This window comes from Phocoena sinus, chromosome 2 (assembly GCF_008692025.1).
Source record: "Phocoena sinus isolate mPhoSin1 chromosome 2, mPhoSin1.pri, whole genome shotgun sequence".
Classification (NCBI taxonomy): domain Eukaryota; kingdom Metazoa; phylum Chordata; class Mammalia; order Artiodactyla; family Phocoenidae; genus Phocoena; species Phocoena sinus.
In genome coordinates, this window is record NC_045764.1 from 163,323,508 (window position 1) to 163,346,900 (window position 23,393).

A 23,393-nucleotide genomic window follows, 5' to 3' on the forward strand; every position below is an offset into this window, starting at 1 on the left:
TAAGTAGTATCAAGTAGTGATTTGCTTATGTAGTGCTGAGAATTATTTACCTCATGTTTCTTTTTAACTTAAAAAGCAGAATAATTCTTATGTTAGTGCTAATAATGAGCTCACTTTTCCGTAAAGAACCCAAGAGGAAGTATCACTTCTTCCTGAGCAAAAAGACTGTAAACACGTTACCTCGGCTCCTATCCACTTTAGAGAAAAATTCCACCCCAGAATCAGTGGTTTATGCAACTGCCAGTAATAGAACTCTATAGCTTTAAAATTCTGAAAGAACATCTACTACGTGGTAAATAGCCAAAAAGCATAACACTTCTATTAATTCACACATAGGCATGTGGCTTTGCAAGTATTTTAAAATCATTTGCACTAGTGTCTGTCCCTTGGAAGTGTAAGCTGTATTTATATGTCTATTTCTTGCCTCAGCCTGTTGCACTCAGATTTCTGTGCCTATTCTCTTTTGACTTCTCTGACAAATATTGTAAATTGATGTCTAATGACAAAATCCAGTGATTTTTTTTTTTTTTAGCTTTTAGTTTCCATCATCTCTTTTCAGAATTTAACATGGTTGAAATGCCTCTGCTTTTTTGAAATTCTCTCTGTGCTTTGGCTTCATGAAGCCACACTCACCTGGTTTTCTTACATCTGCTTTCTTACATCTCTGACTGTTTCTTCTTGGTATGGTTCATCTTTCCTCTTTTCATTAGCTGTCCCTGAATGCTGGGGGTCTGCAGGGTACTTTCTTTGGCTCTCTTCTCATTCCACACACTCTCCATGGTGTATCTCATCCTCTCCATTGCCTTCAGTGAGCAGACGTATGATTAGATGAGTCTCAAATTTTCTCTCTCTCCCTGACCTCTTTCTATGGCTTCTGACATGTATCTGTCTCCAGTTATCAACAGAACATCTCCATCTGGCTGTCCCAGAGACACTTAAAATCATTATGTCCCATTTGAAGTTAATCCCTTTTTTTCTCAACTTATTCTTTCTCCTTCATTCTGATCTTGGTGACTGGCGCCCCCTCACAACCTGGAAACCTGGGAGCTAGCTTAGATTTCTCTTTTTCCTTAGCCAAATGCCCTCCACATATCCAATCAAGTGTCCAAGTCCTATGGATTCTACTTTAACATTTTTCGGCCTCTTCTGTCCATTCTCCTTACTCCCAGCTTCTCACACCTTGACTCCTGCCATATATCCTAAGCAATCTCCTGTCCTTCACTCTTAATTAGTCAAGTTGCTTTTATTCCCCTATAAAACTTCTCTGGGGGCTTTTCATGCAAACTCCACTGTATCATGTGTCACATTCAGCCCACCTTTGCCTCTTCTTTCTTTCCACACTTTCTTTCCTGGTCACATGGCTCCATGCTGTTGTAAACCTTTTCCTGAGCTGCTGACTGCAAAGCCCTTCACCAACCATGCGTGCAGAAGTAGAATTGCCCAGTCCTGTGTCTTCACTTGTAACCATTACCCAGATAGGTTTTATTGAACTTATTTGTTTACATGCATTATTTATTCTGTATCTCTGGCATCTCATAGTTTGTATTTAAAACCATTTTTTTTTGCATCAACATCAATATCAACAGATATTTATCAAGCACTTCCTCAAATGGGAAAATGAGAACTACCTTCAATGTCTTTGACGTTGTCTCAAAGTGCTCTATCTCTAGCATGTAATAAATCTTTTCTGACTGAAAATTGATGTGATCCCTGGTTGCATATATTGTTGGTTTCCACTCCAATGAGTCTGTATGGTCTTTGAAAAGACAATGTAGTTATGCCTTACTTGAATTAAATTGACTTGATCTCTACAACCTTCCCATAAAATATTTACTATTATCATCATCATTGTCATCATAACCCTGCTCCTCAGCAGCATCATCACCCCCATATTATACGTAGTAGGGAAATGCTATGGTGGCCTCTAAGTATACAACCTAGCAGGCTATCCCAGAGGTCCTGGAACTGAAATGCTCATAAACCAAATTAAGATGCTCAAATCATTTAGTTTGTTAAATCTACTTAAAACATACAGTGAGAAGCCAGAGGAAAGAGAATAGGTAGGTTAAGACATTTAGTGAAAGCAGGTAGAATGACCACACTACTTGTGGGTCACTTAAGGCTCCTATATCCTGACTCTTTGCCTCAACTGCCTACACCACAGATCGTGTGGTTATAAGAACCAGAGTTGAGGGCAAACAAGCAAGTTCAGAGGTGGAAGGTTCATGGTCCCAAAATGCTTGTTCTACCGGAGAGATGAAAAGGCAAGTATGCATGGCCACAGCTATAGCTCGGTGATGACTTGGTGGGCAGCAGTGCATGCTTTAACCACAGGATAAGTGGGCTAGAATGGGTAGATACTAGTGGGTGGCCAATTTGAGTTAGGTAAAGCTGAACCATGCTTTGTGAACATTTAAGGTTTTGCTTTCCATCACTCTCTATCTACAAATTAACACTCTCATTTGTTTCATCAGTTTAATCTACATTTAACACATAAGTGTCTATTATTTTTTCTTTTTTTTCTCATTAAACTTTTTTAATGGGTCTCAAATTCTGTGACAGATTTTTGGTCAAGTTTTTTCCATTAAAAAGTACTGAGTTTAAAAACTAATAACTTAAAACTGCCACACACAAAACAAATGGTCCACAGCACATTCTCCTTTCCTTCTGAAGGTTTTACGATGCATTGTTATCATTAACCAGTCTTTTGCTATTAAACTTAAATGGCCAATTGGACAAAGTTCTGGGGCCGTTCTTCCACCACTGATTAAGACTGGGGTGGCAGGTATTGGGGATAACATTCATTTAGCCCTCTGAGCTTTCTGTGCAGACTTGGTGACCTTGCCAGCTCCAGCTGCCTTCTTGTCCACTGCTTTGATGACACCCACAGCAACCGTCTGTCTCATGTCACGAACAGCAAAGCGGCCCAGAGGAGGATAGTCAGAGAAGCTCTCAACACACATGGGTTTGCCAGGAACCATATCAACGATGGCAGCATCACCAGATTTCAAGGAATTGGGGCCATCTTCCAGCTTTTTCCCAGAACGACGATCAATCTTCTCCTTCAGCTCAGCAAACTTGCAGGCAATGTGAGCTAGGTGACAATCCAGCACAGCTGCACAGCCAACACTGGTTTGGCCTGGATGGTTCAAGATAATCACCTGAGCTGTGAAGCCAGCTGCTTCCATTTGTGGGTCATTTTTGCTCTCACCAGCCACATTGCCACGACGAACATCTTTGACAGACATGTTCTTGACATTGAAGCCCACATTGTCCCCAGGAAGGGCTTCACTCAAAGCTTCATGGTGCATTTCAACAGATTTCACTTCAGTTGTCACATTGACTGGAGCAAAGGTGACCACCAGGCCAGGTTTGAGAACACCAGTCTCCACTCGACCCACAGGGACAGTGCCAATACCACCAATTTTGTAGATGTCCTGGAGGGGCAAACACAAGGGTTTGTCAGTTGGGCGAGTTGGTGGCAGGACGCAATCTAGAGCTTCAAGCAGTGTGGTTCCACTGGCACTGCCATCCTTATGGGTGACTTTCTATCCCTTGAACCACAGCATGTTAGCACTTGGCTCCAGCATGTTTTCATCATTCCAGCCAGAAACTGGCACAAATGCTGCTGTGTCGGGATTGTAGCCAATTTTCTTAATGTAGGTGCTGACTTCCTTTACAATTTCCTCGTATCTCTTCTGGCTGTATGGTGGCTCGGTGGAATCCATTTTGTTAACTCCAACAATTAGTTGTTTCACACCCAGAGTGTAGGCCAGAAGGGCATGCTCACAGGTCTGCCCATTCTTGGAAATACCTGCTTCAAATTCACCAACACCAGCAGCAACAATCAGGACAGCACAGTCAGCCTGGGATGTACCTGTAATCATGTTTTTGATGAAGTCTCTGTGTCCTGGGGCATCAATGATTGTCACATAGTACTTGCTGGTCTCGAATTTCCATAGGGATATATCAATGGTGATACCACGCTCGCGTTCAGCTTTCAGTTTGTCCAAGACCCAGGCATACTTGAAAGAGCGCTTCCCCATCTCGGCAGCCTCCTTCTTGAACTTTTCAATGGTTCTCTTGTCGATCCCACAACATTTGTAGATCAGATGGCCAGTAGTGGTGGACTTCCCGGAATCTACGTGTCCGATGACAACGATGTTGATGTGCGTCTTCTCCTTTCCCATTTTTGCTTAGGTTTAGCGGTGGTTTTCACGACACCTGTATCCTGGCGGCAAACCCGTTGCGAAAAAGCCATTAGTGTCTATTTATTCTATCTATGTTTAACGTGTCTTATAGGTTAAAGATGTACTTACTATGTATTCTTAACATTTCTTATGAATTTCATCCATCCCATTGTTCTTTAAAGCAGAGTCTAAAATTCTTAAAGCAGAATCTAAAATTCTTAAAGCATACAGAAAACACTTATTCTGTTATGAATGAAGCACATTTCTGAGGTACAGGGCCATTAAACCACTTGCCTAAGATCCTCACATTTAGTGCATGGCAGAAACAGGGTTTCAAATATAGGAAATCTAGCTCTAGAGCCCACTTTTTAATCACCATCCTATCTTGATTTCTAATTTGCCTGAGAAAACACAGCTAGCAAGTCTAATCACAAGCCCAATGCTCTTTCCTGTAACTACTCTTCATGTATAAGTACCCTTGGGGCAGATCTGTCTTTTTCTTCTCTGCATTCTTATCACCAAGCATAGGAGCTGTTGATCAAGAGAATACCTCATGTTACATTTCTATTTTTAAGTTTAAATGGCCTGAGTGATTCCAATTTAACATTCAAGAAAATTTAACCTTTTGCATTTAAAGTTACACTGTCTTCCGTATCTGATTTTAAACGGAATTAACCTAAAGAGATCCAGTTGCTAGAAAGCAAAAGATAAGGATCCATGAACTGAGATCTAGCTCTGATTGTGAAATTGACCCGTTCAAAGAGGTTAAGTTGTTTCTCTATGCTTCATTTTCTCCAGTAGGAAAATAGCCCTAGTAATTCTTATCCACCCCCTTCACCAGGAACTGTTACATCTACTATTTTTCCTATCACTAGAATGTCATTAAAAAAAATAATGGTTGGGAATTCCCTGGAGGTCCAGTGGTTAGGACTCCACGCTCTCACTGCTGAGGTCTCAGGTTCAATCCCTGGTCAGGGAACTAAGATACCACAAGCCACGTGGCATGGCCAAAAAAACCAAAAAGGTTTCTGCATTATGGATTAGTAATTATAAAATATGTAACAAAATCTATCTATATATTCATAAAATTAACTATACACATATTAATAAGATTAAAAAAACAAGTGTTTATAACCTTTTAAAGTAACATTTTATGCCACATTTGGACATGCTTAACAATCTGCAATGTGCTAAGATTCTACAGTTTTTCTCGTCCACTTGACTTTTCTGAAAGAAAAAAAATTAACAGCCTTCTGGAAGAAGCTAAGATGAATTACATGTTCTTAAAATTATATATATATATATATATACATATACACACACACACATTTTTTTCTCTAGGAAGTTGACGATAATCACAATGTATACAAAACCATTTAGAACTTATCACAGAGGTTGTTTAACCCTGGCTGCCCATTAGAATTACATGGGAAACAAAAACAAAACAAAACAAAAAAACCAATGCTCCAGCCCTATATCAAACCATTGAAGTCAGACTCTCTAGGAATGGAATGTGAGCAGCTGTATTTTTAAAAGCTCCACAGACATTCTACTAAATACTTGACCAGCCCTCTTCAAAACTGTCAAGTCATCATAAACAAGAAAAGTCTGAGAAACTGTCACAGACCAGAGGAGGCAAAGGAGACATTGATGACTAAACGTAATATGGTATCCAAAGTGGGATCCTGGAATAGAAAGAGGGTATTAGGGGAAAACTACGGAAATCTGAATAGATTGTGGAGTTAATAGTAATATACCAATGTAGGTTCCTTTGTTGTGACATATGTACTGTAGTAATGTTGTTAACAATGGGAAACTGGGTGGAGAGTAGATGGGAACTCTCTGTACTATCTTTGTAACTTTTCCATAAATCTAAATATATTCTAAAATAGTTTACTTAAAAAAATCTATCTAATATGGAACCAGGGTTGAGAATCACTTACATAGATTCCACTTACATTTTACCAGAAAACAAAAGGACCCTGTGAAATATCAAGCCCAAGTGCCAGTTCCAACATGTATGGTTCTAAAGTCCTGACCCCTAGAAACAGTGGGCTGCTGCATTAGAACCGGTTACATTTCTAGAGGCACCTCCAGGGAAGCACAAATGGACTAATTGTAATAAACGTAACTGGAATAATCACAATCCTGATAATTAATTGCTTCCAAGATACAAAAATTCAAGAATGACTGCTTAGTAAAGGAGAAAAAACTACTCACAACCCATTTTTTATTTTAGAAAGCTTTCATTTTGATATATATGAGATGTATATGTATCTGGATTCAATATAATGTCTTCATTATGGTACCTTAGTGGTTTGAGAAAATTACGAGTGATTTATCTTTACTAAGAGCTGTTAGTTTGCTTCTTATCTGTAAAGGAGATTTAGAACTGATCAGAAAGTTCTTCAATATCGAGTTAACTTTTCCTCTCCTGCCTCTCTCACTGTGGTAGGAAGAAGGCAAGGAAAAAATATCCCCTAGTCCTCCATAATGAAGTCAACCTGGACTTAGCTTGGTCACACTTCTCTTTTCCTAACCATAAAAGATATTTGTCATCTGTGTAAATCTCTAGAGGAAAGTCAGAATTGTACCTGAAGAAATCACTCTGCACAAGTAAACATTTGACAAACAACAAGTACGTGGAGATGGTGTTTCAAAACCTCCTTAAAGATTTTTTTTTCGTACATTATTTTGTTTGGCAAAAATGTCACCGATTTATAATCCAGAACCCCTAGGCATCGTGGAATTAACAAATGGTATTAACAGTTTGTAGTCATCTGGATTACAATCCAGCTCCCTAACTCCACGCCACACTAGCTTAATAATTTCTCTGAGCTCATCTCAGTTTCTTATCTGTAAAACGAACGGTTTGGACTAAGCAATCCTCAATGTACCTTTTCATTCGGACACCGAGATTGGGTGAGAGGGATTTAGAAAAACAGACTGGGAGTTTTAGGATTTAGGTCTTTGGGTTCTGGTGGGCGAGATGGTATTGGAGAAACTGTTCTCATGTTTGTGTTTTTAAAGTCGGAGGGATAAGTGATAGGGGTAAGAATGCCTGAAGAGTAAGAGTATGACAACGACCGGGCGTACGTTCAACTCTCGGGATTTTTCTGGGACTGGCAGAGTATGCGGAGAGTTCGGTTGCCAGGCAACCGGTCCTCCTCTGGGTGGGTGGAGGACCCCAGTTGCAGGTGTCTAAGTCACTGCCTCTTACTTTAGCCACGGTTCCTTCTTCTAGAAAATTAATGAAATATGTAGTCTTTAAAAGTATATGATTTTTAAAGCCAAGGTTTGGCAGTGCTATAGCTGAGTTCTACTCTAGGTGGGTTTTCTTTTTCCTATTCTCAGGCGCGACGCGGGGCGCCTCTCTGGCAAGGCCCCTGCCCCCGCGCGTTGCCGGGCAGGGCTGGACGCCGCCTGCTCCTCGTCCCCCGCCCTCCCTGAGCTGGGCCCTGGTCTTTCTCGGAGCCGCCATGGGCTCGGAGATGGATCCGCTGCTCCTGGCCTGGAGCTATTTTAGGCGCAGGAAGTTCCAGCTCTGCGCCGACCTGTGCACGCAGATGCTGGAGAAGTCCCCTTATGACCAGGTACAGGCCGGACCCCGTCAGCCCTGTGGATCCCGGCAATAAGGCTGAGGGCTCTGGGGGATTCCCAGGTCCCCGGGAGGGGTCTCCAGGGAAGAAGGCGCAGGGCGAGGTTGACCTTGTGGTCAGCACAGGCACCTGGAGTGAAACCCCCTGGAGCCTTGGCCGGTGGGTCCTTGCTCGCGGGACCCACGAGTGCTGTGCCACGACCGCCCCCTCCTCAAACTTCAGCAGCCCCTTTCCTTCAGACGTCGCTTAAAGGAACAATTTGGTGACGAACTTTGTTAGTTCCTTTATACTTGCATGTGGATGGGCTCTTAAGCTCGCTGCACGTACGATATTGATTTCTAAAACCATTATGTATAAACATAAAGATCTGTAACTTCCCACTCCCTGTTGAAATAGCTGCCTTTTTTTCTTTTGATCAAACGTGTAATCCTTCTGCTTCATCTTAAGACTGTTGTCCAAGAGTGGGGAACCTTCGATGCTGGGGCTTGAGTGCAACTTGAGGCAAATAATGCAAATTAGAGGAATGAGAATCTAGGAGAGGATAAGATACATTCATTATTAGGAGGGAGGGATGGGAAAAAAGTTCCTGTAAAAGAAGGAAAGATGGCATTGATTATAGTAGTTTATTTAGGGTTTCTTAAATAAAGTATAATATTAAGTAAAGTGAGTGAAAAGGCTTTTATGCTAGGTATAAGAGAGGTACAACTCTGGGGGTCAGGTAGTTCCTGGAAGAGACAAAAAAGGAGAAAAAGGGAGAGCAGAACTCTGGTAGCTTGTGAGTACGTCTATTAAATGCAGAACGTACCCATGTAGTTATAGTTTCCCAGCTTTTCCTCTAGTGGTGTTGCCTTGGAGATGTTAGAAAAAAAAGGAAAATTGAGGGGGAGTTCCGTAAACTGAGGCGTGAAAACTGTCACTAGGCTCTGCCTTAGTGCCCAGCAAATGGATTGAGGATAACCTATGAAAGTGAATCTTTTGGCCTTCGGATAGATAGCACATCTCCCACAGAGCAATCTGTGTTAGTAGGAATGCTAAACTAGGTTGTGCTTGTGTTAGGTCACATTGGTTAATAGGACTGCATTTCCATAGACAAGCACGCTTCCAGATATGTTTCCTGGCATTGTAGTCCCACAAATGCTGCTTAAAAAAAAAAAAAGGATTTCACCCTCAAATATGTTTGGGAACCACGACAAAATATGGACCCCTTTACATTTGTACAACCAAAGTTTGTTACAAGCTAGTGATGTACCAGACATTGTTCTATTTTTCCGTTGAGTTAGGATAGTTTCCATTCTGTGTTCCAAAGAACAACAGTCCCAAGAGTGCTCAGTGAAAGAAAGTTTCCTCATTAAATGCATTTGGGAAATGTATATTCCCTACTTAGAGATTCATACTAAAGGTTCTGAGGAGTTCTGCAGAAAGAAACTTTGCCTAATTTTGATGAATGCAATAGTTCTGAAACTTATTTGATCACTGATTCCTTTTTTGGCAGTGGGCGAGGCTCAGATATCTTTGTTGTTATCATCCTAGGGAGATGTTGTCACATTAGGAAATGTGTTATAGGCAAAGCAGCAGTGTTTTTATTAATGGTTAAGACCTTATAATCTTTTTTAAACCATTGAAGTATAGTTAATTTACAATGTTGTATTAGTTTCAGGTGTACAGCAAAGCAATTCAGTTATACATACATATATTCTTTTTCAGGTTTTCTATTATAGGTTATTACAAGATATTGAATATAGTTCCCTGTGCTATACAGTAGGTCCTTGTTGGTTATCTATTTTATATATAGTAGTGTGTATATGTTAATCCCAAACCGCTAATCTATCCACCGCCACCACCCCCCCGCACCCTGCTATCCCCTTTGGTAACCATAGTTTGTTTTCCATGTCTCTAATCTTAATGATGTAATCATAGTGACATTCAGTACTGCAATTCAGGTTTAGTTTGTGCTAGACACTGTGATCAGGACTTTACAGTGTTCAATGACCTTTTATTGAGTGCTTGCTACTTGCCAGGGATATATTCTATAAATTATGTGTATTTCTTTGCTTAGAATAACCTTGCAAAGTATGTAACAAAGATAATAGGTAACATTTATTGAGTATTTACTCTGTGTCAGGCTTGATTCAGAGGGTTTTATGTGTTATCTCATTTAATCCTCAGCTATTTTAGGAAGTTGGTACTATTTCCCCCATTTTACAGATAGAGCACACTGAGGCACATGGTGAAGTAATTTGTCCAAAGGTACAAAGCTGGTAAGCCCATTCCCTTTGTCTATCCTGTGCTGCTTCTTTGGTGCTTATGTAGCCTAATTTTTCAAAACTCTGTGTTTCTGAACTTTTTCCAGTACATTTTCCCATGTGCTGTTCCTTTTTCAAGATTTTTAGCTAAATGGGAATTTGACATATCTGTGTACTTGGATTAAAGGCTCTGAGAAGTCCTGAGAAAAGGTAACCTGCCTAATTTTGATTAAGACAGTATTCTGAAACTTACTCGACCACTGACTGATTCCTTTTTTGGGGGAGAGGTACAAATTTATCCTGGGGAGATGTTGTCACTTTGGGAACTGCATAGGCAAAGCATCAGCGTTTCTATTAATGGTTAAGAAGCAGCTGTAGCGGAGATCTTGACCCCTTTCCTTGTACCTAGGGAGAACAGGGTGAACAAATTAAGAACTTCATTTAAAGTCTCCAAAATTAACAGCTAAACAAGGCAGTAACTTGGATCTTTTTATTTGGCCTCTTATATCGTTCCCTTTAGGCCTTGCTGGCCCTCTTGGAAAATTAAGACTTGTTACAAGGAATGGTTAGTGGATCTTATTTTGATAATGGTAGTGAAGAATAAAAGATACAGGATCATACTGGGAAATACTGCTGTTGTCATTGGTTAACCATCTGACATGGTTAAGATCATTATGGCAACAGATCTTGTTAAGTCCTGGCCTCTTCCACTGTCCTATTTATTGTGGACTTGAAATAATACTTCGTAATGTGATACATAATTAATTTTAATATCCTAGAAATGTTTTTTTTAATGTAATTCTTTGTTACTGTTTTATTGTTACAAGCAGGGGTTGATATGTTTAGCTCCTACAAGTATCAAAGGCTGCCGAAGAAAATCTACCAGATCTAGAAGAAATTTATGACATTTTTCCCCTTTCTAATCCTTTTTATTTGTTATGCTGAGATAGTTTATTTAAGAAGGAACTATATATATTCTCAGAATGACGAGTAGCACTTCACCAGGAACATAAGTTTTGTTTTTGTTTTGTTTTTTTTTTGTGGTACGCGGGCCTCTCACTTTTGTGGCCTCTCCCGTTGCGGAGCACAGGCTCCCCATGCGCAGGCTCAGCGGCCATGGCTCACGGGCCCAGCCGCTCCGCGGCATGTGGGATCTTCCTAGTCCTGGGCACGAACCCGTGTCCTCTGCATCGGCAGGCGGACTCTCAACCACTGTGCCACCAGGGAAGCCCAGGAGGTTCCTTTGATTAAAAGCTTGAAAATTCTCATTCTTTCTCTTAGAATATGAGTCCAGGATGGCAGATCTGTATGGAATGGCACAGAATCTGGCACACAGGTGCCGTCATTATGTATTTTGCTGAATGAGTGCCTTGATCGTATTCATATATGCATCTGGATGGTGTTATTTATGTGTGCCAGCTTCCACTCTGTTTATGGAGATCACCCTAATTGCCTGGTGGTCTTTGCTTCTCCCTGCCCCCCATCCTAATTCTCAGCACCATAGGTTCTTATATGTATTCACCTTTTCATACACATGTAATCGCATCATGGACATTCTTAATTCATTTCTTATCTCGAGGGTCAGTTTTTTTTTTTTTTTTTAATCAGTTGAGCAAATTCTTCCTGGATCCCTCCAGGAGAGTGTTTCTGATAGTCATTATCATCATTGGTATTTCTTCACAACACTCTTGTTTCAGTGGAGGAAGTTAAATGGAGAGACTAGCAATCTATGAAAAGCTAACGGTAATGTGATCAGAGCAGAGGCAGATGACTCTCAGCCCCTGCGGTTTCCCTGGTTTATCTTCATGTACCCCTTTAGCCTCATGGGCTTTTCTTTGAGGCTTCTACATTTTAAAGTAGAATATTTTTCCTCTGCAGCTTCTTGAATTACCATTGCTGTGCCACACAACTGATCTGATTACAAATGAGTGACTTTGAAGCAGTGCCTGGACACATGGAAGAGAAAGGAAATTAAAATATTTCTCCTGAGTGCCAAATGGATTCATTTTTGCTCTTGCTTTTTTTTTTCTAGAACAAAAATAGCTTTTGTTTTTTATGTTAATATTCACTTTGGGTTTTGCTTATTTTTCTCCCAGATGAGGAGAACCTCTCTAAAGTGATTTGCTATTTGCTAATCTTTTTATAACCTGGTCCAGGGAGCTTCAAAAAGACGTTTTGGTGGTGATACATTAACCTTTTGGAATGAAGCCCACCTCTAAGACTATTTCTTCTACATTTAGTTCTCCTTTAAGAGATACCATTTTGGTATAGTATCATCAAAAATATTTAATTAGTGCCTTGTATTTTCTATTAGGACATGTGGATTTTATTTAGTTTTGATTCTTGCCAAAGTCAGAGTAGTCAGGTTGGCTGGAGAGGTATGATATACTGTGGACCAGCTTGTTTCCTTAGAGTTACACAATTTTATTTGGATACAGGAGGACTGAAGGGTAGGTTGAAGGTAATAACATGATGTTTGGGAAGGGTTCCTGAAAAAGATGGATTCTGAACTGCTTTTCCCAGATGCAGAATGGTGTGAAACAGAGGGCAGGGTCTGTAAGCATGAAGGACATTAAAGCTCTGATCAGTTAAGAATAAAGAAGGATAACTGGTTAATTCATCATCGTAGTTTCCCCATTTGACAAAAGACAGTAGGAACAATCAATTCATAGAGAAGTGCTATCTTTTGTCAAAGTTTTCTCTAAATCGTGACTAGAAAAGTGGTTAAAAGTTATAAGGCATAAAAGAGAGAAATGCAAAATGGCCTTCCATGCAGCAACATGACCTAGAGGGAATGCTTGCTTTTACGGCTCATGTCGGTCATCCTGATTAGTTGCTTAATCTGATTACTGTTCTTTGTGTTCCATATGTCAGATTCATGGCTTTAAAAGCAGCCCTGATTTTAGCTCCAGTATAATTCAACAGTTCATAAAACATAGAGGTAGTCGTTGATTTTTTTTAAAATATACTTAATGAGGTAGATTTCTGATAGATTTTTAAATTGTTAAAATCTGTGATTCTGGGAGTGGGAGGGTTAGCTGTTTATCCGAATGGGGGTAATTTACATTTTTCTTGCCACCCGCAATCTCTGCTTATAATGAGAGAGGAGGGGGTTATTACTGTCAATGGTTTGAAGGTGGAGAAAAGGCTGAAAGCCACTGGCTTAGATGAAAGGTCGAGAAGCAGGGGTCCCCAGTGAGCTGTACGTTAGTAGCTGGTTGAGACAATGATCTGGTGATCCAAGCCAAATAAACATCTTTCTGTATGATTATCTAATTTATTTCCTCATTGGGGCATGGAGACTTATAACCAGGCATTCTTTTGATTCTGTACTCTGCAGAGCAGTTCACGTTGCTGAATTTTACAGATTGCATTCCCACTTGGCTCCTTGGTCACTAGATTTCCCTAAACCCTCTGAAATGCATTCATTTCTCTGTTCTCTTACATTCTTTTCCTTCCTGTTTTTGCTAAATTCTGAATAATGACTCTGTAGTTTAAGAGCAGAGTTGGGCAGACTCATTAGCCAGAGTAAGCATTGGTGGCAATTTGGAAGTTGCATTCAGAATCATCTGGAGATTTGATTCCCTAAAGTAATAGCAACAACCTAAGAGAAAAAGCTATACCCTAGGGAGGAAGGAAGGAAGCAAACTACTGTGAATTGAAGTTTATGCTGGTGAGTTTTTGCTGGTTCTAGGCAGTGCCACTCTACTTTCCCTGTCTTCGTACTTTCACGGAGATTCAAAGGGAAGTTTTAATTTGATGTGCCATAACTGGGAGTCAGTTCTGAGTTCTGAAAAAGGAAGTAATAGAGAGTTGGGTGCTTTTCTGTTCATTATGTACATGTATTTATAAAGAAATTCTGTGTGGTTAATACTTCTTGTTGAAAGTACTACCACCTTAGACTTCATGAACTACTGTGGTATAAGAACTCTGAAAATTATGAAATAATCTTCAAGGTTTTATTTTTAAAGCTATCCTATAAAGTAGGCACTATTGCTCTAATTTGAGAGGAGGACTGGGTAATGGAGGTTGTTCAAGGTCATGCAGCTAAGTGGCTCCCTGTGGATCAAGCCCAGGTTTTCTGACTCTAGGCCTGGGCCTGATGCTTTCTACTCAAACTATGCTGATAATACCCATGGAAATAATTTGCTAGACCAAGTGAACCTAACTTGTGGTTTCCTGTATATGTGGATTAATTTAAATCATAAAAACTATAATTGAGAGAGACCCAGATGAAGGTCTTAGTGATTTAAAAATTAAATCACTAAATTTGGGCTTCCCTGGTGGCGCAGTGGTTGGGAGTCCACTGCCGATGCAGGGGACGCGGGTTCGTGCCCCGGTCCGGGAAGATCCCACATGCCACGGAGCGGCTGGGCCCGTGAGCCATGTCCACTGAGCCGGCACGTCCAGAGCCTGTGCTCCGCAACGGGAGAGGCCACAACAGTGAGAGGCCCGCGTACCGCAAAAGAAAACAAAACAAAACAAAATCACTAAATTTGCCCTGTCTCTAAATTAAAATATCCTGACTCTTTCCTCCATCGTTCTGCTGCTCCTGGTGGATCTCCAGACCAGCCATACCTGGACTTGGTCTTCCCACACTCTACAGTAGTCTGCGTTCCGGCCTTGCTATGGTCTCATATGTAAAGCAAAGTGCATGCTCTTGACTGAGAGAGTCTAGGTTCAAATACTGCCTGCACACTTTGACCTCAGAATTATCCGTAAAATGGCCATGATAACATACCTACCTCAAAGGGTTGTTGTGAGGGTTAAGTTCATTAACACATGCTAAGTGATCAAAAAAGTGAGCTGCTATTATCTCTACTTAGCTAGAGATATTTGCAGGTGGGATTCTGTCATATTTTTCTGAAAGGATTGTTGGTAATCTGGAGAGCATCTGTGAGGAAAGTGTCCAGTGAAATTGGTGATAAAATGATGTTGAATATAGTTCATAGATCATTGGTACACAATCATTTCCAGAATAATCTCTCTTTTTACCCTGACTTCCTTACCTCTTATGTTCTGCTTTTCTGTCCTCCATCTAAGTCATCTGTGATTGGTCCATGCTTGAGTATGGCATTTAACACATTGTATTGTAATTTATTTAATTATGTGCCTTCCCACATAGAATGTTTTCAGTGCCTCTCGGGGTTCCAGGGATGCCAGGAGAATGTTGTGGAATTAACGTATTCTCTGCTTACTCGTGGTTAAGCCTTGCCTCCATCTTCCATCCATACCACCTCACCGGTCTCTACACCTTTCCATCCTCTCGCTTCTCGTTTTCTTCTCATTTCACATCAGGTCCCTAATGTTCTTTACCTGCCTGGTAAGTCGTAAGTGCGATCCTGCGGGGCAGGACGAGACACAGAGAGCATGAAGGCGTTCATTGGTGAACAGAGCGCTCTGAGGCTGAGCTGCCGGGGTCAGTTTGGGCCACTGGAGGAATCTCCCTGCAGACTAACAAGCATCCAGCATTTACTTACTCTCCGTGGCTCTGTCTCCTTTCACTGTTTTCCTTTTCAAACACTGTCTGCAATCACCTCTGGTAAACTTTTTTACCTGTTTCTATATGAAACTTATCTTGTATCTCTCCTACACTTTACCCTTCAATCTTGCCTTATGTATCCAACTCGTTTTTTTTAATCTCCAAGGTGGGCTGGCAAGAAAGAGCTCTGGCTTCTTTGTGTGACCTTGAGCAAATTACATGACATCCCTGAACTTGTTTACTGATCTGTAAAATGGATAATAACACTTACCTGCCTCCCTGAAATGGTTGTTGTGGGACTCAAATGAGATAATGGGGGGTCATTTAGACACGTATACAAATAAACAGAAGAAAGAATAGAAGGGGTTATTTCTTCTGTCATCTCTTTGCCTGTATCAGTGTATTTCTCTAAATATGGATTGTGGGATCTATTCTTTTTCCAGCTCTTTCTTCTGCACGCTGGCATTGAAAACCTCCAATTGCTGTGTCTTCTTAGTTGCTGTTTTGTGTTCTGTTCTGATTGCCAAGTATTCTCTAACTCCCACCCCCTAGGGCTCTCACTTTCTAGCTTAGTTTAGCCTTTTCCTCTCTTGTTGCTACTCTGTGTCATGTGAAATTGCTTATCCTTGCTTGGTGACCAGATGGTTTACACATTGCTTGCACACATAATATATCCTTTAAAAAATATTTCGGGTATTCTTTTTGGATTTTAGAGCTGTAGAAAGCAAGGAAAGCAAGGATTTTTTTTCTTTCCTTTTTCTGTTTCTTAGTAGCTTTCCCAGTAAAACATGCTGCAGATTGAGTGTTCAGAGGCTGCTGACTGTAGATGTGAAAGTGTAGATCTTTTATAAATAAATTTGTTATAAATCTGTGTTTTTAACCAATGCATTTCTATTTAATTTTGGACAGAAAAAAACCCTGAGTTTATCAGCACCTGACCCTGATATATATTACATAGTCTATTTACAAAAATTTCTCGGCAGACATTGCAGTCAGAATTAATTTCTTATCTTTAGCCACTGATCCCATTATGTTTATGGGGAATAGAAGGGTTTATAGTATGTGGATTTTCCTCCTCCTCCTCAAGGGATTAATGTCTGAATGCTTTAACCACCATGAACTTTTTTTTTTTTTTTTTTTTATGAACTTGTTTTTGAATATAAAAATAGCTTCCTTGGTATAGTTGTAAAAGTATTTTTAATTCCTGAGATACTGTGAATTCATTAAATATGTAAAGATCTCTTCTCTGTGCTCTAAATGAGGTAACAGTAATTAGAATTTTCTGATCATAGAAAATTTAGCACTCTTCAGTGGATAGGGTGTTACTTGTACAGAATTTGTGAGGGCACTTTTGGGGAAAGATTAAAGTTCATGTTTGGGTTTTTATTGAATGAGTTTGAATCCACCTACAAATACTTGGTTGGTCATTAAGACTTTTAATTTTAGATACTGTATCATCCTAAAAATGTTTACAACCTTCTTAATGCTTTCCAGGAACGAGATCCAGAATTGCCAGTGTCTCAGGTAAAGGTTTAGCTGCAACCTTTAGTTTAGAGAATAGTTTAATTACTATTGCTTAGTTGTTGCTATAGATTAGAAAATTTGCTGCCTATCTACTTGTGCTGTTATAAAATTAGCTATATCTACCAATCATTCTGTAGATATAAACTATTATATTTCTAATACTTTGTGTCGGTGGATGTAAAACTAGGGCACTCTACTCATTAAGACTTGTAGCTTAAATAGAAATGACCAATATTGACCTAGAGGATGAGAAAAATAAAGGCGGAGGCAAGGGGAGTCAGAGGCTTAGAAAGGGAGCCAAGATGTCAGGAGTGTCTGAAAGGACTGTGATGGATTGGATCATAGGTCTTGAGTAAAGAGTAGGCCGACTCTGCTTGGGAAGGTCTTGTTTTTAGAGAGAGGTGCCTGCCACTGTGAGGAAGAAAAGACTTGGTCAGACAGCCACATCTACCAAATGAACTTTGTTAGACATGAGAGGTTGCCAGAGAGACCTGCTAACTGGATGAGACAGTAGATGAGTGGAAAGGGAACCCAGGAAGAGGAGGTCTGGTTAGGGGGCCTCCTGGCCAGTGAAGCTTTTAGCCCAAGAGTGTTTCCAGTAAGTCTGGGAATAAGGAGAAGGGACGAGAGAGATGTAAATCAGAGAACTTAAATATTGTCAGGGGTTTGCCCTGCCAAGCAAGAGTGAATTTTAAGTGTTTTTTAGATAAATAAACAATTTGAACCTCATGGGGTTTACATGTGTAATTATCAAACCTTTTAGAAGAAAGTAGTATACAAAATACTCTGATGGAGGCCTGTGTAGTTTCAAACAAACATGGTAAATAGGTTAAAATGTAGTACTCTGTTCTTTAAAAGGATGACATTTGTCATTGGAATGTTCATAATCATGATTTCCAAATTGATAGAGCGTGGAAAACTATTTTTTGTATAATACATGTACAAGTCATAAGAATCACCTAAGGTATAAATAGAGTAAGTAATGTGCCTTTTGTTTTCAGTAATTTTGGAAGATTTTGATTAAAGTTAAAATTAAATTAAAACATCAATAATTTGCATTGTTGGTATGGTTTGAAAACTTTCAGTGGTATTTGAAAGTTTCAGACCAGCACAGGGACTTCATGAAGGACCTGTATTTGACGTTTCCTGCTCTGTTACTATAGACTTAATTGGATAGTGATCTAAAAGAATCAGAAGGGAACAAGGCTGACTGGATTCTTTTGAGCTCACTATTCACACTTTTTGCCTTTCCTCTTTTGCAGGTTTTTATCACTTCAAAATAAATGAGGCTTTACAATAACAATTCAACATTTTGTGCCTAAATTTTCATTTTCATAGAGTAGGCAGAGTGTCACATGTTACTGATTCTCATGATGTCTAAATCAGGTTAGACAGACTGTTCTTTTGGTAGCTTTATTCTAAGAATAACTTAGTAAAATTGTTTCTTACCTGTCTTAAAAGGCTTTACATAGCCTTGCATTCTGTATTAAGAGGAACAAAACAGTGTAAACCTGCTTTACTCAGTCAGTAGAGTTTTAACCTTTTAATTTGTCTATTTTTATCACTGAAATTGGATTAACCTCACAGAAGGTAGCACAGGGAAGTCAGTATTTTCCTGATGTTAGCTGGCAGACAGTTGCCTCAAGAGTAATGTCCTGTATATAGACTAACTCAGCAGGTAAATGAGATGGGATTGTGTTTCGCAGATAAAAAAGGAAATAATTGATGTGATGATTACTCATTTAGATTGGGAGGATCTATGCTTTTCCCTTAAAAAAAAATTCCTAAGCATCTATTATATTTATCGATTTTACAGGACTTCCAATACGTAGGTATTCAAATTTATCTACATAAACTGCATGACCCTGTCATTTATTAACAACTTAGGTATTTCTGATAAAAACCAGTTTATAGTTTTATTCAGATTCAAGTGGCAGTGTAGGGTTACCAGTTTGCTTTGTTATGCATTTTATTTTTTAAAATTTTTATTGGAGTATAGTTGATTTACAATATTGTATGCATTTTATTTTAATCACTGATTAGTTTTGAACTTTAAAAAAATTTAAACAGGCAGAGGAATTTAGGGCTGTAAAACATGCTTGGCTTGCCTCCAAAATAAAATGTTTGCATTAAAATTCCGAGAATTGTTCCTGTTGCCCAGAGCAGTTCTTTGACTACAATCTGATGTTTAATCAAGCAGTGATACATGATTTTCAAGGTCATTTTTTGTTAGGATAGAAGGAGGAAAGTCAGGAAAATTAATATTCTCAAATACTGATGAAATTTAAAATTAAGTAATGGTGCAAGTAGATCTTATTGCAGATCTTTAAATATCAGAAATTCACATCATTATTTCTACTTCTTAATAATGAGGTTTTAGAAACTGAAACAAATATAGATTTACCTTTTTGAAAAAGTGAATTCTTATGGAATAAAATTTTTAAAAAAAGATCTTCCTATTTGGCTTCTGAAGCATATATTCATTTGGTTGGGAGGGAATAGTGGATTTACATTCCTATGTTTTGCTTAGCCTGATGTAAAATAATTTGCACCTTCTTAATATTTGAGGGGTTAGTAGAAGGATAGAAGTCAAGAAGCATGATGGATTGGACTATGAGATAACAGAATGGGTATGAAAATAGTTTTAAAAATATGTGCATGGATAATTAATATCCAACTGTATAAATGATACTGTAATAATAAAAACTTGACTTTTAGAGAGTCAATTTAACTAGGACTCCAAATCATACTCCTGAAGCTTTATTAACTCCTCATCATGGCATACAGGTGGCATACAGGATCCCTCACTGGCCCCTGCCTTTTTCTCCAGCTTCTTCTTAAGCAGCTTCTCCTCAGCTGAACCTGATTCTTCTACCACACTCTTGTTTCTCCATATGAGCCCTCAAGCTGGCCTTCCTTTGCCCTATGCGCTCTACCTGGCACGCACTCTCCTGTCTTGGCGGTGGGGCAAACTGTCCTCCTTTACCTTTTCTTCCACCCCAAGGCAGCTGCGTGCCTTTCTTTGTCCTTCTATAGCATGTTCCAGGTTTTCGTTTTTGCACTTTCCCCATAACACTGAAATTCTTATGAGCTAGAACTTGGGCTGTGACTTACTCATCTCTGTTCCCAGGACCCGGCATGCAGTAGGTGCTCCCTGGGAATATGGGAATGAACTAGTGAAGCCCACATCCTGCTTTACTGTGTGAACAGAGAATGCTGCCGTCCTTCCTTCTGTCCACCGGAGGTGCTCAGCAAAGAATATGCCCTTTTGAAAAATTAAAGCCATCAGATACTTGCAGGGCAATAGGAACTGTGAGGACTTAAATCAGGATTACTTATTTCCATCTTTAAAGTTAAATAAAACCGTTAGTCCAAGCCAGTGATGAGCGACGACTTCCTTGACCCCTGAGAATAGCTGTATCAATCTGGCAACTTTCCTAATCTTTGGTGGCTCCCACAGTTAGATGCAGTTCCAATTGGAACTGACTTTTTAAACAAAAGAATTAGTTCTTTGGGTCCATATTCTTCTCATTCAATTGGGTTAAATTTACACATAATGTTTGAAATATTTTATTCTAAGTTATCTGTTAAGAATCCAGTAAACCTCAACCAGAAAAGTATAAGACAAAACCCCAATAATCTAATCAAATGTAATTTCACTTGAGGAACCTAAATATATTGTGAAGACAGCCTTCTTTTTTTTTTTTTTCCCTGTGGTAGGCTGTCTCTTGTGATGACAAGCTCTGTGGACAGCTGATATTATATATATCTTTTTTTTATTTCAACATTATTTTTTAAATTTATTTTTTAATACAGCAGGTTCTTATTAGTTATCCATTTTATACACATTAGTTGTATATATGTCAATCCCAATCTCCCAATTCGTCCCACCACCACCCTTCCCCTCCCCCGCTCCCCCCACCACTTTCCCCCCCTTAGTGTCCATACGTTTGTTCTCTACATTTGTGTCTCTACTTATGCCCTGCACATTCAATCCCCTCTTGGCATCTGCTTCTGGGAGGACCTGGACTCACACAGGGGAGATAATACCTCATGGTGAGGACCAAAGGCAACAATGTAATTTCCTTTTGTTCCCATTAAAAGGAAAGCATGAAGACTTAAAAATTCTTTTTCTTTAAAAATTTTTAAAAATATACATTCCAATTACTTTAGCCCACAAAAGGATCTCTGCCTTCTAATTCTTGTAAAACCATTTTCCATGTAGCTCATTTGTCACATATCGTGCATTGCTTTGCCTTGTTATTTAATCCAGTAGGTGATACGTTCAGGAAAATTAGGATCCATGTCTTTATCTTCTCGCATTTCCTTCTCAGAACCTAGCCCAGTGCTACATAAGTAGGAGGTGCTCAATAAATACACGCTGATGATTCAGTGCATCTCGATATCCTTATGTGAGGACTCTCTGGTCCTCTTGTAGCCTCCATCTTTTCCTCCCTCGGTCCCTTGCCTTCATGCAGCATGCTTCACAGCCAGATTCCGAGTATGATGAGGCCTAACCCCTTTCCAGATTTCCCTTGCTGCTGCTCCCCCTGTAGTATAGAGTCGGTCCTATACTGCTGCCTCAAGTGTTGCCTTCTCCCCAAATCTGCCACAGGACACCAAGCTTTATTGCTCCCTGCTTCTATTGAAGCAGAAAGGTAAACTTTTCTGATAAAGTAGTTTTAAATATTTCACAAGGTATTTAATTGTGCACACCTTTACGTCTAATTTCTCAGGGTAAAGCAAAGCTGATGAGATATTTTCTGGGTTCCTTAATTACCTTTCCATTTTTTTCCCCACTTTCTAGCAGGTTTACTAGCTGATCTACTGGCTAGATCACAAAGCAACCAAGATTGTGTTGATTAGTTATTGGGAAGTGGGAAAAATTAATCCTAGTTCAAGTTAAAATTTTTGGAATACCTATTGTGTACACAAACCATAGGTGTGATGGAAAATTCAGAAGTGAACAAGGTAAAAAAGCTTGTGTTCTGGGGGAAGAGAGGGCAAACATATGCCCAAATAATTATAGTGTTGGTTGAATATAGTAAGTACATAATAATAGAAGTATAAAAGAAAGTGCTTTCTAAGAAAGACAAGAGGGAAGTAGGTTCAGAGTTAAACTATCAGGGAAGTCTTCACGAAGGACTTGGCCCTGAAGGAGAAAGGCAGAAAGAACACGTGGTTGTAGCTTTACTCATCTGTTTTCAAATTATTATTCTAGTAAAATTTTCTATAAAGATCTTCTTTCACTTATAAAAAGGCATGTTACAAGACTACTAGGTAATTACCACACTTTTGTTTACTAGATAATTGATCTATTGATTGTTTCTTGATTAATAATGACCTTGCCTTCTTGTATTAGTTCCTGGACATAGCCCTTTAAATTAGTATCATGCATTAAGTATGGTAAACATGTTTGATAAAAAATTAGATAATAATAAAGGATGGCTGATTTCTATAGGCTATGCACTACTTCTAATGCAATTTAAGACATGCTTTATCTTATCTATGCTTTTTAGGCAGCCTGGATTTTAAAAGCACGAGCACTAACTGAAATGGTGTACATAGATGAAATTGATGTAGATCAGGAAGGAATTGCAGAAATGATACTGGATGAAAATGCTATTGCTCAGGTTCCACGTAAGTACTGGTTTTTCAGTTAAGTAAATGAAAAGCCATTAGGAGGAGGAATACTCTCTATGTGTACTTTTTTATAATAAAAATAAGACACATACATGCATGAAAAAATATTACCTCTATTCTGCCTTATAGTACAAAGGCACAATTATATTCTCTTAAACTTAAGGTGTGAGATTGATGTATAACTATTTTTCAGTAGAAGCTATATTATGCATTTTAAAATATTTTATAAAAAGGCATTCTATCTGAGCTGCTTATCTAATATATCAAAGATTGTTTATCTGAGAGTCTAAACACAGGAAGCATCCAAACAACAGAAGTGTTCTAAAAAAATGATAATTTGAAAACATCACTTCATTGTAATAATTGATGATTTGCTCTAATGCATGGTGTGAGGTGATGGAGTGATTTGCTAGGCAGTGACTGTCCCTCAGGATCGTCACAGTGGCCTAGTCCCAGCTTGCAGGTGTGCTGCTGTGAATGGTATTGGATGATTACCATGACATACGGTATTTTGCTGGTAATTCGTTAGTTGTGACAGTTATCAGTCATTTATATATGTTTGGAAGGTAATAGCTGTTTTAATGCTTCAGTGGAAATTGAGAAAAAAAGTACATATGTTTCATGTTAAGATGTCTTTTTTCCCTATCATTTTGCTCTTTTGGAGTTAAAATATCTAAATTCCAAATATTGGGGATAACTGATCTTTTATTGG

The 23,393-nt window shown here is 39.2% G+C and overlaps 2 protein-coding genes across 3 annotated transcripts in view; one reads left to right on the top strand and one right to left on the bottom strand.

Annotated features, from left to right (window-relative positions):
- Positions 1 to 2,781: 2,781 nt before the first annotated feature.
- On the bottom strand, positions 2,782 to 4,252 carry LOC116749823 (elongation factor 1-alpha 1-like). The gene is given in 1 exon segment (XM_032624588.1): positions 2,782 to 4,252. A coding segment is annotated over 1 exon segment (1,389 nt). The 5' UTR covers positions 4,191 to 4,252; the 3' UTR covers positions 2,782 to 2,801.
- Positions 4,253 to 7,550: 3,298 nt separating this feature from the next.
- The window catches only part of TTC8 (tetratricopeptide repeat domain 8), a 50,272-nt gene continuing 34,429 nt past the window's right edge, over positions 7,551 to 23,393 (top strand). The window contains exons 1-2 of one of the 2 annotated variants that reach the window (XM_032624283.1): positions 7,551 to 7,783; positions 22,558 to 22,678. In XM_032624283.1, coding sequence (XP_032480174.1) covers positions 7,670 to 7,783; positions 22,558 to 22,678 — 235 coding nt within the window. In that variant the 5' untranslated portion in view covers positions 7,551 to 7,669. Of the gene's footprint in view, positions 7,784 to 10,027; positions 10,048 to 22,557; positions 22,679 to 23,393 lie in introns of those variants that run through there. The other variant, XM_032624284.1, reaches the window with a different exon arrangement.